Source organism: Thalassophryne amazonica, chromosome 13 (genome assembly GCF_902500255.1).
Source record: "Thalassophryne amazonica chromosome 13, fThaAma1.1, whole genome shotgun sequence".
Lineage (NCBI taxonomy): Eukaryota > Metazoa > Chordata > Actinopteri > Batrachoidiformes > Batrachoididae > Thalassophryne > Thalassophryne amazonica.
In genome coordinates, this window is record NC_047115.1 from 4,962,434 (window position 1) to 4,978,274 (window position 15,841).

At 41.9% G+C, this 15,841-nt stretch overlaps 1 protein-coding gene across 3 annotated transcripts in view; it reads right to left on the minus strand.

The window, feature by feature from the left end:
• The window catches only part of LOC117523944 (cullin-9), a 376,653-nt gene that overhangs the window by 163,400 nt on the left and 197,412 nt on the right, over positions 1–15,841 (minus strand). For 2 of the 3 annotated variants that reach the window (XM_034185567.1, XM_034185566.1), the window contains exons 22-28: positions 12,504–12,637; positions 12,210–12,399; positions 11,115–11,244; positions 10,681–10,863; positions 5,544–5,701; positions 5,126–5,324; positions 404–575 (exon numbers count right to left, since the gene is read on the minus strand). In XM_034185567.1, coding sequence (XP_034041458.1) covers positions 404–575; positions 5,126–5,324; positions 5,544–5,701; positions 10,681–10,863; positions 11,115–11,244; positions 12,210–12,399; positions 12,504–12,637 — 1,166 coding nt within the window. The remainder of the gene's footprint in view (positions 1–403; positions 576–5,125; positions 5,325–5,543; positions 5,702–10,680; positions 10,864–11,114; positions 11,245–12,209; positions 12,400–12,503; positions 12,638–15,841) is intronic. The other variant, XM_034185568.1, reaches the window with a different exon arrangement.

Below are 15,841 nucleotides of genomic sequence, written 5' to 3' on the forward strand. Positions count from 1 at the left end.
GTGGTTGTGTTGGGCTTGAGATCAGAGGCTCCTTGGTTCAAACACCAACCTGATCTGAAAATCACTACAGCCCTTGGGCAAGGTCCTTAATTCCCTAGTTGTTCCCGGTGTCTAGTGAGCGCCTTGCATTGCAGCACCCTGACATTGGTGTGTGTGTGTGTATATCTGTGTGAATGAGAGGCATCATTGTAAAGCACCTTGAGCTTCTGATTGAGACAGAAAAGCGCTATATAAATAAATGCAGTCCATTTACCATAATTATATGCAACCTAGATGAATGTGAGAAGACAGCACAAAAACTTCATATTCTATCACAGTGGTTGAACCGTAACAAAAATGTGCATGAAAAGTGATAAATTGGGTGCTAACAGTGCCTGGAGACCTGGACGAAGTTGGTACTGACTGTGCATGTAGAACTGGGTGAAATGGTTCAGGTAGGAGCACAGTTCAGGGGGAAAGCATTTTCCAGGGTCATCAAGAAAACACAGGGAGGAGACGACCCAGCATCGTGGAGAGAGAACCAAAACCTGGACCTCTGAATCTTCCAGAGACTGCAAGCACTCCTCCTCCAACAACTTTAGAAAGAAGGAAGAAAGTACATCACACTCACATCTGGATTACATTAAACATGTCCCAAAGGATAATTCAAATTCATCCTCTCAAAGTTCTACAGCTTCAAGGTGGAGTGGCAGAGAGAAGGACTTTCTTCTGAGAAAAAAGTGAAATTTCAGCTTCAGTCTACCAGCAGGAAAATGAGACTTGAGCCTGGATTTGATCCATTTTCTTGCATGAACAATTGGGTTGCACGATTCTATCAGGAAAATATGGGTATCAATCAATAAAGCTTAAAAAGTTTATTATTGGGATCTACAGGCATGAAAGTCTGCATTGATGACTGTCCAATGAGAGGTGGTCCTAACCTCTCTGGGGCTCCAATAGAAATTCTGGTAAGGGGTCCCCCTGCCAGACCCATGAGACACATAAATCATTTACCATAGATAACCCCGCGCTCTGACTACCCTCTACCCTACTTTAAAATGGCTTGTGTTAACTGTCAGTCTCAGAATAAATAGACGTGTTCAGAAGAGAATGATGGATAAACAAGCAGGCTGGGTACTGTTGGGTTTTGCAAGCTTCTGTCTCAGCCCATCAACCTCAGCTTGTTTTCTGACCATGCCTCTGCCACGATGACTGCCACCCTGTGTACTGAACCACTTCCTGTCTGTTTGATTAATCCTACACATCTGTGTGTGAGTCTGCCTTTGTGCCCCCGCACTCTGACCCACGTCGCCTCGTATCATGACACACATTTGGTATGATAATTTGGTTGCACATGGCAATGTTATGATTGAACTCACTTATGTCCTAATATTATCATGTCTGTTGGCTGCGTCTCTCCATATTTGACACTGATTAACTTTAAGACGCACATGCATCTGGTGCAGTGGTGGCTGGTACAAAAACCTTTAAAGGGTGCACCTTTTGAGCAAACAAAATAAAAAAGCACTTCATATGGGAGCAACAAAAGAAACTAAAGACAAATCAAAATCACAATACAACCTACTTTATTGCTGCCCAACACCATTCAGAGGCTCTTTTTGAACAGAAAGTTTGCCCTCCTTTCTTTCTGGACTATAAAGTTCTGGATGACCCTCTGATTAAAGTCCATCATCTCCGTCACAAATTTCTATTCTGTTGACAGCATGTCCAGTGCATTCAGCCTGTCCTGGTTCACGGCATTTCTGAGAAAAGTTTTGGTTCTTTTCAAGCAGGAGAAGCACCTCACACCTTCTGCAGTGGCCATCGGTGTGGTGATGAGGATCTTTAATAGAGAAACAGTCTCTGAAAAAATCTCTCCAAGATTATTTTCCATGAACAGCTGGAAAAGGTCCACAGCAGCACAATAGGACTTGATCTCCTCCATGTTGGAGATCAGACTGAGCTCTGTCTTCAGCTTGCTTCCTCTGAGCATAGGGTCGGCCTTCAACGTGCTGCTGAAGGCATCTTCAGGAAACGTGGTGTGTTACTGTTAGTGTAATGTACCCCAACCGGAGGTATAACAAGTAGAAATTGGTATCATTTTGATGGTGAGGATGTCTAGTTTCTGAAAAATGATGTTGTAGTTGCAGCTTCAGTGTCAATGTCAAATTAACCACTTGTTTGCTGAAACTGCAAAAATAAAATAATGCAATTTCCAGTTTTTCTTTTATTTCTTGAAATATCTAACCTGAATTCCAACCAAACTTCATTATATGGATTTATTTGGTGTAAGAGACCTTAAGTGATATAAATCAAGGTATTTGAAGAAATTTGGGCACTTTATGACCAAAAATATACCTCAAATATTGAAGGTTTTAGCAGATTTTACAGAAATATAGGATAACCTTCTCATCTGGTGAGTCAAACAATGGCATAACTTGGCTTAATGGGTGTCATTCTGTTGATCTGAGTGCACAGTCTAAATAACGGTGTTGAACCCTTTATTTGCTGATGGGTGAAAAAAAAGCCCTTTTCATTTTTTCCTCATATTTCTTGAAATATCAATCTATCAAAGTCTATTTATGTAGCCCTTTCCACAGCCCAGAGGGTGGCCAAAGTGCTTCACAGGCAGATAAAAAACACAGAGAATAACTTAAAACCATAAAACAATAAACAAATTTAAAACAGACATCAAGAAAAATATACATCTAAAAATATTTGCAGATAAAAACTGAATAAAATGTCAGAGTGCTGCTGGTTGTGCAAAAGCCATTCTAAGGAGGAGGATTTTAATTTAGATTTAAAAAGACCCAGGTCAGTGATGGTGCGGATCTTTTGGGGGGGTGAGCTTGTTCCACAGTCTGGGTGCGGCCACAGAGAAAGCCCGGTCTCCCCAGTGGCAGTATCTAGACCTCGGAACACTGGTTAAAAACTCAAAACTCTGGTTTGGTCCCAATGTGTCAGCAGCTCAGCTAAGTATGGTGGGGCCAAACCATTCAGACCTTTAAAAACAAATCAATTCTAGCCCGAACTGGAAGCCAATGCAGAGTGCAGAGGACTGGGGTGATATGGTCATGTCGACGCATGTGAGTTAACAAACGTGCTGCAGCAATTTGAACCAGCTGAAGTGGACTAAAGGAAGACTGGGAGACTCCAACATAAAGTCCATTGCAATAGTCCAGCCGAGAACTACTAAAAGCATGAATGCCTTTTTCCATGATCTACACGATTTAAAAAAGTCTTCACCTTCGCTAAAAACCGTAGTTGACAAAAGCTCAACTTTACCACAGAGTCAATTTGTTTGTCAAAGTTAGAACCACTGTCAAACATCACCCCAAGATTTCTGACAGTGGATTTAACCAACAATCCCCCAACATCCGTTATCTGTGAGTCACCAAACACAATACACTCAGTCTTGTCTTCATTTAGGGAAGTTTTGGGGTCCCCTGCTGGAGCTGTTGGTCATGCAACACGATCCCGGATAAGCGGTTGAAGATATATGTATGTATGAACTGATGTTCAAAGGTAGGATAAATATGTCAATCATATGTCAATCATAGCTGTGTACATTCAAAACTAAGATCAAATGTGTAGATGCAGCTTTTGGACCCATTAGAGAACAGAACAATACGTTATTGACATGGGCCGTGCTGGCTGATGAAGACAGCAAAAGATAGTCATTTTGTGGTGAAGCTGTGGAGCAATCCACGGCTCCATGTGATAGATGCAAAAAAACTTTTTTTTTTTTTTTTTTTGGGGGGGGGGGGGGGGTGTTCAAAAAGTGGAAATCTGCATTTCCGCAGAAAACGTACACGTCTGGTGATGTTCAGGAGCTGTGTCTCAACGTCCTTTGACATCCGCACAGACAATAAAAATAAAAATAAGAACCTCTGATCGTCTCATCCACAGTGTAGCCTGCTGTCGCTGCGTGCACGGGGTGGTTGCAGTCCCAGCAGCATTAGACTCATTTCCACAGTAGTCCCCAGAAAAATAAATACAAAGAGAAAAGTATGATAAAACCGGTTGGTACGACTCCTCTGTGACTGAACATGACATGTCCAGCTGTGTGTGCACACAGCCAGTCCACACATTAAAACTTATTTCTGTTAGATGCACAGCTCCTCCATGGCCAGACAGTACGTACAGGCACAGTGATCCTTTATAAGTGCTCTAATAAAAATTCAGTTTCATCTATAAGGTAGGGTATCAGTTAAAGCTCACAGCACATAACACCACTCTCAACAACAGTAAAGAGAAGCAGCTGATTGGTGAAGCTGCAGATCATAATCAACGGTCGAACAAGACCCCTCCTCCCCTTTTTTAATTGTCACCGGATCTGCATTGATCTCATATATGGCCTTTTGGCAGCCACAATTAACGGAGATCCATCGTAGCAATGGAGAACTTTAATCCCTGTTCATAGGAACCCTGCGTAATATCACAGGATTTGACCACTTAGGGGGACCGCTGTTCCATTGCGCAACACACACACACACACACACACACACACACACACACACACACACACACACACACACACACACACACACACACACACACACACACACACACACAGTATATCTTCACATGGATAAATCACAAAAGCAGTCACGAAAAGTTTACTTTTTTTCGGTTCCCAGTGCAGAAGAAAAGCAGAGGCAGATGTGAGACATCGTGTCGGTAAGTGTGAGCCTACACAACTAACCAGAGTAGCTCCATTCTCTTGCCTTCAAAACAGCCTCGACACATCTGAGCTATGGGTCATAAACAAACAAACATGTCCTTTCCACCACATCGTCACTTTTTCTTGTGCATTTTCACTTTGTTTCCATGTAATTTGCCAAAAATCCCATTGAAAATGCCATGGATAGTCCCCAGGAAGCAGAGAAATTATGTCATATGCGTCATATTTTACCCTTTTAGCGCCCACCCTCAAAAGAGACTATGATGCCCAACTGGAGAAGCAAGTATAGAAAATGAATGAATAAAAATAAAAAGGTGCTGTCCAAATACTTATGAACCTGATCAATGAAAGACTTCAGGTAGAAAAAGAGACTGCTCTGAAGACAGAAAAACTGCACAAACAGTGAAGCACCTGAGCAAGTAACATGAACTGAACTCTGTATTCTGAGTATCGGAAGCTGACCTGCTCGTACTCTTGGAGGTTTCGATCCAGCTGCTGCAGGCGGTACAAGTGAAACTCCTGCTGTAGCTCAGCTGATTCTCCAAGGTTCTTCAGCATCTGCTGCGGAAAGCGACCTGGGAAGCAGCTGCCAATTTGATCAATCACTGCACTCTCCAACCACACATTACTCCGAGCCAGCAGCCGGTCACCCAGGTAGTGCCTGCAGAGACAACCATCCTCAGGATTTACAGACTCTGTTCTGTTCAGGCTAACATTTGTGTAAAACATTTCAGGTATCCACCCCCCCACAAACACATATTACGTGGCCACGAAAAAGCAAGGTCATTACAATCATTTGAATTTGATACTTAGACCACCTGTCTCACTGTGTGCTTAGTGCAGGTTTTATTGACTGCTGAGGTTTTTGCGGTATTCTTACCTGTAGAAATGTTCAAAGGTATTGGCAAGCTCCAGACCTGACAGGAATAGCATTGGCTCTAGGAACTTCTGCAATCCCTCCAGAGTCTCTATGCTGGCAGTTGCTGAGCTACTGGCCTGAATCATCTGGTCAATGTACTTGGCAAAATGTTCACTCACCTGTGCATCGGGAAAACAAACAAACAAAAACAACAACAAATGAAAACTGTCACCCTCACGGTGATGGGTATCTTGCTAAAAGGTGAACAAGACCACAAGGAATGACCACCATGAAGAGGGCCTGACAATTTTTTTTAGACAATCACATTGTGTGTCAAGAGAAGATATTCACCAATGTCCATGGGTGCATTTTGAAGTGTAGCAGGAAGACGTGTTTTAGGATATTTTGAAGTTATCACTTGTGGATAATTTTACCTCGAATAATGGGGACACCACCTATGACTGAATGATATTATAACAAGGCTATAATATCAGTGATTTTAGGGTCAGATGATAGGAAATATTAAATCAGTCTTTAATCATCCAGTCGTAAGTCCTGCAGGTCGGGTCTAATTCCTCTGTGAAACCATACAAACCACAAACCACTCCATACGTTTAAAACATTTATTTAACTCAGGAGTTAAATAACAGGACATATAACAGGCTGATTACTTATGGTGGACAGATGCTCAATAGGCTCACACCCCGTTTTGTATGAGGTTCTCTTTGGCATCGACGTCCAATGGTTGCACATGTGCCATCCTGAAATCTTCCATTGGTCCTTGAGGGATAATGCTTTTCACCATTTAACCTCAGATGGTTGTATATTAAGATTGCATTACTCCTTGCAATTTCATCCGCAAAGTGCGTTTGCGAGCTCCATGCCTTGTCAATTGCTGAGAACTGTGTGCCCTGGAATTCTGATGGGCCAGGGGTTGCTCTATGGCCAAACCCTTCCGTTTTTACCAGTCGGTTACCTTGGCTGTTTTTGCTCCACAATCTAGTGCAGAGACTAATTCTAGCTTGTTGTGCCCTGTTCATACACTTAGACGTTATACTGAACTGACAATTGCGTTTCGTAAAAGTGATGATCTGTTTGTCTGCTATGGGGGCCACAGGAAGGGCTGCACCTTGTCCAAGCAAAGACTGTTGCAGTGGACTGTTGACGCTATATTGCAAGCTTACAGGAACAGCGACCGTCAACCTCCTACAGTGAAATGTCATTCAACTCAAGGCATATTCACCTCCTGGGCTGCCCTAAGAGGAGTTCCACTGACTGACATTTGTATTGCAGCAACGTGGGCCTCCTTCTGTACTTTCACCCCCCTTCTACAGAGTTAATGCGACTGCTCCTCACCCTGTGAAGACGGCCATATTATCGGCCTGTTGGAACTGCAGCTGAGGTTTGGTAACTGCAGATTCCTCATGACCTTGTTGGTATGAGGTCATCCAGGTGCTAAGCACCGCCCTCTGGTGGTCAGGAGGAATGAAATGGAATGAGAGTTATGTATGTAACTCAGTTCCATGATTCCAGATGACCCCCAGAGTGGGTTGTCACTCAGAGTCTAGGCGATAGATTCCAAAAGGACTGGATGCTGGGTGATGTGGTCTCATATACTGTTGGCTTACATAACCCAGGTCACGCCCACTAACGTGACTTTGTTGATGTAAGACTTGACCTCTTCACATGTGTGCATGGAATAATCCAGGTGTTAAGCACCGTCCTCTGGTGGTCATCCGGAATTCATAGAACCGTAGTTACGTACGTAACTCTTGCTCCTTGTCATGGCTGAAGAAAGGTACTGTTGTTAAATTAGTCTCTCTGTATTTTATGTGTTTCTCAGCCTGAACCAGAGAACGCCGGTGCTTTGTGACACAAGAAAAGTAACATTTTTTAAAGGACATGTTGCACCAAAATCATAATTTATATTTAGGCTGTTAGTGACCATCCGATGATGCACCGGGATTACTCTGTGCACTTCTGTGACCGGTTTCAAAGTAAATTCACAACAAACAGCTACGGAGGCATCCAAAAACAAAGTACTCGAGAGTACTCGGGTGTTTCTGACAAGTGACGTTGCAACTAGAAGCGTCCCAGTGTGCACTTCAATGGAATGTAACTGATAATGTTAAGAAAGAAGGCATGGATTAATTCCAAAGTTGACATAAGTGTGATATTCGGGCAACTGTTTGTTGTGATTTGGCGCTATATAAATAAAATTGATTTGATTTGATATTGTGTTATGACGACTTGTTTTTAAGTGATAACTGTTCATTTTGATGGAGTCACGGTAAAAACTGTGGCTCCAAGAAGATTTCTGTGCACCTGCACAGCCATGAGTCAGAAACGCAGCCTGTCAATCATCTCTGTTCCAGGTTCAGTTTTGTGCACTTTTAATTATGAGTGTTGTTATCAATAAAATCTAACAAAATACATCTGCTGCTGGGGGAAAACGAGTATCTCATCAGCTGCACAGCGCACGCGCACACACACAGCGAGCTTTGCAGCACACATACACACATTCCAGCTCCAAATTTACTCTCTCAAGTAAAAAACAAAAAAACAAAAAAAGACATATAGCCACAAAAAACAAAAGGGATAAAATTCTGAACATGCTAGAGTCACCGTCGTGTTATGGAATAATTTCCAAATGTAAACTCCACGCTATCACAGGCGAGCGCATGCAATTGCCATCTGCAGCTCTGCCTTGATTGTGGCATGTAAAATAACATCCATTAATTACTGGAAATAATGTATTCTGATGTTTTCCAATGTAATAAATCCATCTCTGTGTCACACAGTCTGTTAAAAACAGTGTCAGATGTCCCACGTCCATGTCCACAGCTTCAGTAACAAACAACGCGTCTCCACACTTTAGGAGTTTCGCGGTGAAGCGTGTCGTCTCTCTCTGTAAATCTGAGCCATCACTTTCGAACGGCAGCTCAGAAGTTTCATTTTCCGACGGAGCAGATTCATTTCCCTCTGTCTGTCAGTCACTGGGATGTTTCTGTTTTGCTAATAAGTGCATCACATACTGAAAAATGCAGAGAATTGCCAAGTGAGACGTTTTCCAGAAATGCACCTGCTAATGCTCAGAGTGAGAGGAATAAAATACATCAGAGATCAGTAATTATTAGCACGTGTTAGTTTTATGTTGTCTTACTAACTGGGATGGTAAAAAACGTGAGACATGTCCTTTAAAGTAGAAAGAGTCACAGTGCCTCGTTCATTCACATCAGCGTTCATTACAGACAGTTGACTCTTCAGCATTCTGCACACCATGATCCACCAAAACTAAAATAAAATGTTAAATTACTCTGTTTGGCTTCCACGTGGAGGGGGCATTTGACAGCGTATGTGCGCTTGATGATGTGCTCATCAATATTTAAGTGTTCCACCTGCACCCCCAAAAAACAGAGTTCTGCTGGTGGTGGAAATGCAAACCAAGCCAGATTGCACTGTTCCAACAGGTATTACACCAGACAGTACCAACCCGGACCAGTCAGTGGAAAAGGGGCTGTCAGCATACGCTGTCTAAATTGTCGAGGTGTGACAGGGCCCTAACTTTCCATTTCACTTTAACCAACACATATGGGAAATTATAGTGAAGATTTGGCTTATTGTGTCTGTGGCTGATGCAGAAACGAGGGACTAGTTTGTGCTTTTGTTTCACCAAGAATCAATGACTGGAACATTTTGTATTCTGAATTGCCACACACCATAAGAAGTCTTCAGTTGGTTCATGCTGCTGTGATAATTCTACCCACAAAGAAAATGACTATATTACCCCAATCTTCCCTTCCCTGGCTTCTGTTTATGTACAGTTGGATTTTAAAGTCCTTTCATTAACCTATAAACTCTTAAAAGGAGGAGCAGGCTCCTACCTGGTAGATCTGATTAAACTTCATGTATTAGCCTGTGCTCAGCATTCTCAAGAGACAGGATTACTGTGCCTTTCAAAGATAAAGATTGTTAGAGTAATTATGTGCCTGACTGTGTGTCATAATATAATCATAATATCATTGTATTATCACCAGCGCAACTTATATATATTATATTGTCATAACGTATATTATCGTTTGTTCTGCATCACGTCACATGCATGCATGTATCTTTTGCACCATGTATTTTTGCACGTCTCTGTTGGGATTACGGCCTTGAAACAAGGACAGTGTCTGTGGGAGGACAGCGAATGGAATGGAATTGATGTGCACCGGCTGGCTTCACGTCATGTCGGGTGACATGATGTTTGATGGGGGAAAAGGAGTACAGGCAGACAGCAGCAAACCCACGGAAACACATATTATCTTGCAATAGCTCACCAGCTGCACAGGATGTTTTGCTCCTATTCAGTGCTTTTATTCATGATATTTACAATAACCGACAATGTCATCACGCCCAGCTTGTATGCCAATTTTGCTTAATAAAAACGCTGTGCACAGGAAGACTGTTCGACGAGAGTCGAGAGAGAGGTGGAGACTGCTCTTCCCGCTGCATGCAGCTGACAAAAGATTTGCTGGTCTCGTGTTCACTCATTTATAGATGTAATGCGTTTTGACCCTGACAAAGATGAAGTCAGTGTGCTAAAGAGCTTTGTCTAATCATGCAACTGTTTTAAAATCAAAATCCGTCATCTTTTCTCATTGACGTATAACCTATAACTTAACAAATGTATCAATGTCAGTTAATTCTGTTGAGGAAGAAACTGGAGATGATTCTGTCTGATTTTGGTGGGGGGGAGGGGGTCGATGACTGAATTGAGAGTGGTTGATTTGAAATTAAGTAGTGTACAGATTTTTAGTTTTTGGTTTGTCTGTTTTTTTTAACTCATGTTATAATGTACTGGTATTTATGGATTTCAATTTATTTCAATTTCATTTCACTTAAAATATATGCTTTAGAAATAAAGGTTTATTCATATTATTATTATGAGAATGTGATGCAGCCACTTACACAAAGACATAATGTAGTTCTGGTGCCCAAAATGATGCCGTAAACACAACTGATGATGTAACTGCACAACCTTTGTTGCATAATGCTACACAGCTGCAGTAATTTCCAATACATGAGTGGATGGGAGTCTCACTAACTGAGGAGTACAAATGTCAAGACATCACAGCAGAATTACAGCATAACTCCAGTGGCAGGCAGCACTTACATGCATGGCTCTGACGATGGAAAGCTGCAACAGGGCAGCAGAGAAGCCGTGATGGAGGGCAAGGACAAAAGCAGTCCTCTGTCCAAACAGCTCCTCCATAGCTTTCTTCAGACGCAAATACAGAGTCCCATAACATTCCACAAAGTCTGGCAGGCTGCAACTCGACTCCAGAAACTTCTTCACCTGTGGGGGCAGAGTCACATGCATTTTAACTTCCCCCCACTCCCCATTAGGATTTTTCTTGAGCAGGAGAATAGTGTCTTCACTGAAAAGCTCGACTAAAAGTAGTTAAAATCAAGTATGGTGAGGCAAAAAAATAAAATAAATAGGAATAAATATTACAAACATAATATGTTTCACTGCAAAGAATACGTTCAACAAAACCAGAAACATTCTGAACTTTTTGGAATTGAAAAATCTGCACATTGCTTGACCTGATGGTGTACCACTCTCTGCCAACAGGAGGCGATGCCTGCAATGCTGCTGCTCTTCTTCATTTTGGGCTTTACTGAGGAGGACGACGAGGAGGATGAAGCAGTGGCAGCATCTTTATTTTTACCATCTAAAACACAAAATCAAAAGGACGACGGAATACCAACAAGAGTTCTGAAATTTGTTTTAAATAAACAGATGAGGTAATAAGACACCATCATTTTGCTGCCCTTCATACATCCAGGAATTAAAGCAAAAGCAAAAATATAATTAAATAAAAATCCTCTGACTGAAATCTTTTTGTTTTTACAGCCAAATCATCTGTTCACCATCAACCTTTTTCTAGAAACTCTTCTGTGATCATGTCCCAGAGTTTAAGGTAAAACCAGGTGCAGACAGTTCAGAAAAGAGCAAATTGATCTACTGCTGAACAGATGACATTTCACTCACTAATCGCTGCTGCTCTTTTCTCATGTAGCATCAAAGACTTCAAAATGACCATGTCCATGTAAGAGTTTGCTACCATTCTACTTTTTTTATGTCCCTGCCAGTTCTCTGATCCGGTTCATGTAGCAGTCTTGGGCCCCACCCCAAATGCTCTCATTGGTTGAGACATTTGATGGCAATCATCCCGAACCAGTCCTGACCAACATCCCACACCTCCTGTGGCCCATGGCTGTCTGTATGCGTCTTCAGAGTCAGTGAACAACAGACTTTTGAAATAATGGCAATAAAAAAAACACTGTTAATGCTCTGTAAAATAATTGTCAGAGTAAGTTAATACGTTAACGTGATAACTTGCCCAGCTCTAATACACACACACACACACATATGTGCACACACACACAAACACACACACACAATAAAGTTGTACGTTAAGATACAGTAAGTATAAGTTTATATGCAAAAAGCCCAGAATACATCAAATTTTCACTTTCTGAAATAACTGACAAAAATATAAAATTTTTCACAATATTCAAATTTTTTGAGATGCACCTGTATCTAGCTATCAATCAATCGATATATGCCCTAATATCAGCTGTCATAAGCTCTCAGGTTTAAACCATGCTGTCCTCATTCCTCTTCATGAGTGAAACTTACTTAATTTCACAGGCGGTTTGAGCTCCTCAGTGTCTGTCCAACTTGTGTCCACGTGCACCAGGAGGTGTGTGAGACGCCTGACACGGGAGTTGAAGATTGAAGCCCGGCTTTTTAACTTGCGAGCAGACTCGGTGTTGTCCAGGTACTCACTGAGGAGCCAAAACAGAGAGCTGGGTCCTGGGAACTCTGGATGAAGATATCAGTATAAGAGATGAAACCAGACATTACATGCAAGTAAATAAGTCTGTGTGTGTGTGTGTGTATATATATATATATATATATATATATACCTGACAGTGTGATGCTGTGCACAATGGGTGTGATCAGTGCCTCCCAGCACGTCCGGCCAAGGGCTTCAGATGCCTCCGCATCCGGAAGGAAACGATCAGCAAACATCTGCTCATGTCTGAGAGCGCTGTTCAGTCTGAACACATGCATGAAAATATCACAGACATGGAGCCTATGGTCACCATAACAACAGACATGCAATCACTGTGAGGAAATCCTGGGAACATCAAGGGACACTGACAACACTGTGCACTACTACTCATAACACTGTTGCAGTATAGCACTGTTGCCTCACAGCAAGAAGGTCATGGGATTGATTACCACCTGTGGCCTTTCTGAACAGTGATTGTATGTTCTCCCTGTGTTTGTGTGGGTTGCCTCCGGTGCTCCAGCTTCCTCCCACATCCACAGACATGGAGGTTAGGTGGACTGGAAACTTTAAACTGTCCAGGTCTCCCTTGTAAAAGAGAACTCTAGCTCAACAGGACAAACCTGGTTAAATAAAGGTTACCACCTGACCTTAAATACGGGCCAGCCTCATTTAATTGCCAGTGTCACAGGCCAAATAGTCAGCCCCTAAAAATTGGTCCGCCCTGCCTTCACTGCGCATACATCATCAGTCGCGGTTCACCGATTATCACCTTGTTTCTGCTTCAAACTGCCTCCAGTCATCATCTACCTCAGCGACAGATATCTGAAGCTTTTCTACAACAATCATTTCCACATAAATTCAGCATTATTTCATCATAAAAGATGGAGGAAGCGACCAGAGCTCCGCAGCTACACGAGCTGCAAGCTGATGCGTTCACTGTGCATCTGTCATTTCAAAGCGTCATGGAGTATCGACTCGTTCGGTGGTGTAGAATGAACCCAAGCATGAAAGAGTGGTGATAGGAGCGGACTTCAATGGGCATGTTGGTGAAGGGAACAGAGGTGATGAGGAAGTAATGGGTAGATATGGTATCAAGGATAGGAATGGGGAAGGACAGATGGTAATCGATTTTGCAAAAGGATGGAAATGGCTGTGGTGAACACCTACTTTAAGAAAAGGGCGGAACACAGGATAACATATAAGAGTGGAGGAAGGTGCACACAGATGGACTACATTCTTTATAGGAGATGCAAGCTAAAAGAAATCAGACTGTAAGGTGGTGGCAGGAGAGAGTGTCACTAGACAGCATAGGATGGTTGTTTGTAGGATGACTTTAGAGGTAAAGAAGAAGAAAAGAGTGAGAGCTCAACAAAGGATCAGATGGTGGAAGGTGAAGGAAGAAGACTGTTGTGTGAAATTCAGTGAGGAGGTGAGAGAGGCACTGGATGCAGTTTTGGACAGACGCAAAAGTACAGCAGATGCTGTGGGGAGACAGACAGAAAGGAACTGGGTGTGACATCTGGAGAGTGCAAGGAGACTTGGTGGTGGAACGAAGATGTCCAGGAAAGTATAAGGAGAAAGAGGTTAGCAAAAAAAATTTGGGAAATTTGGTGAGATGAAGGAAGTACACAGGAGTGTAAAGAGATCCAGCGTAAGGTGAGAAGTGGCAAAAGTTAAGGAAAAGGCATTTAGTGAGCTGTACAAGAAGTTGAACAGTAAGGAAGGAGGATTGATCAGACAAAGGGACAGAGCTGGAAAGGATGTGCAGCAGATTAGGGTGATAAAAGATGAACATGGTAATGTGCTGACAAGTGAGGAGTACAAAGGATAAGTAAGGAAGAAGTGAGGGCTGCTATGAAGAGGATGAAGAGTGGAAAGGCAGCTGGTCCAGATGACATTCTGGTGGAGGCATGGAAATGTCTAGGAGAGATGGCAGTGGAGTTTCTAACCAATGTAATGTGAACTGAACAACCGATAAGGGCATTGTTAAGCAAAAAGGCTATTGATGTCTGTGGATCAAATTATTTCTTATCAATTCTTAACAGGAACCAGTTTTCGATCCCATTCCCAAGACTGAGTCCATGTGCGTCATGGTTTTAGGCAGCGAGCCGTCCAGCAGTCATTTGGACATTCAAATTTCGAAAAAGATGGCCGATTAAAACAGTGGCTGTCTTGTTCAAAGCCGTCTAAAATGTACAGTTTACCGAAGGAGCTGTCTGTGTGTGTGCGTGTGGAGTCAACTGGCTGCAGACTGCGAGGGAGGGAGGGTGATATGGTACTATGAGGTCCCTAAGATAAGATGGGGCCTGATTATTCAAAACCTTATAAGTAAGAAGAAGAATTTTAAATTCTATTCTAGAATTAACAGGAAGCCAATGAAGAGAGGCCAATATGGGTGAGATATGCTCTCTCCTTCTAGTCCCTGTTAGCACTCTAGCTGCAGCATTTTGAATTAACTGAAGGCTTTTCAGGGAACTTTTAGGACAACCTGATAATAATGAATTACAATATTCCAGCCTAGAGGAAATAAATGCATGAATTAGTTTTTCAGCATCACTCTGAGACAAGACCTTTCTAATTTTAGAGATATTGCGCAAATGCAAAAAAGCAGTCCTACATATTTGTTTAATATGCGCACTGAATGACATATCCTGATCAAAAATGACTCCAAGATTTCTCACAGTATTACTAGAAGTCAGGGTAATGCCATCCAGAGTAAGGATCTGGTTAAACACCATGTTTCTAAGATTTGTGGGGCCAAGTACAATAACTTCAGTTTTATCTGAGTTTAAAAGCAGGAAATTAGAGGTCATCCATGTCTTTATGTCTGTAAGACAATCCTGCAGTTTAGTTAATTGGTGTGTGTCCTCTGGCTTCATGGATAGATAAAGCTGGGTATCATCTGCGTAACAATGAAAATTTAAGCAATGCCGTCTAATAATACTGCCTAAGGGAAACATGTATAAAGTGAATAAAATTGGTCCTAGCACAGAACCTTGTGGAACTCCATATTTAACCTTAGTCTGTGAAGAAGATTCCCCATTTACATGAATCTATTAGATAAATATGATTCAACCCACCGCAGCGCAGTGCCTTTAATACCTATGGCATGCTCTAATCTCTGTAATAAAATTTTATGGTCAACAGTATCAAAAGCAGCACTGAGGCCTAACAAATAATAAATATAATAGTCAATGGGCTAAAGTTTGTCCAGCAGAACTATAAGAGGTGGACTCCCCAAACTAAGTGGAAATACTTGGTTAAAAGACAAACAGATTTGAAGTCCTTCATGTAAACTTTGTTTTGCAATCAAATTTATGACAAAATTACACACAAAAGGTAGGTAACAGTAAATGTAAATATCAATGAATCAAAATTGAGGTAGTGGTGTATTTCACTGTTTTTACATTGCAATTTTACAAACATAAAATGAATGTATTCAGACAGGAAGGTAAACTGGGTTATACA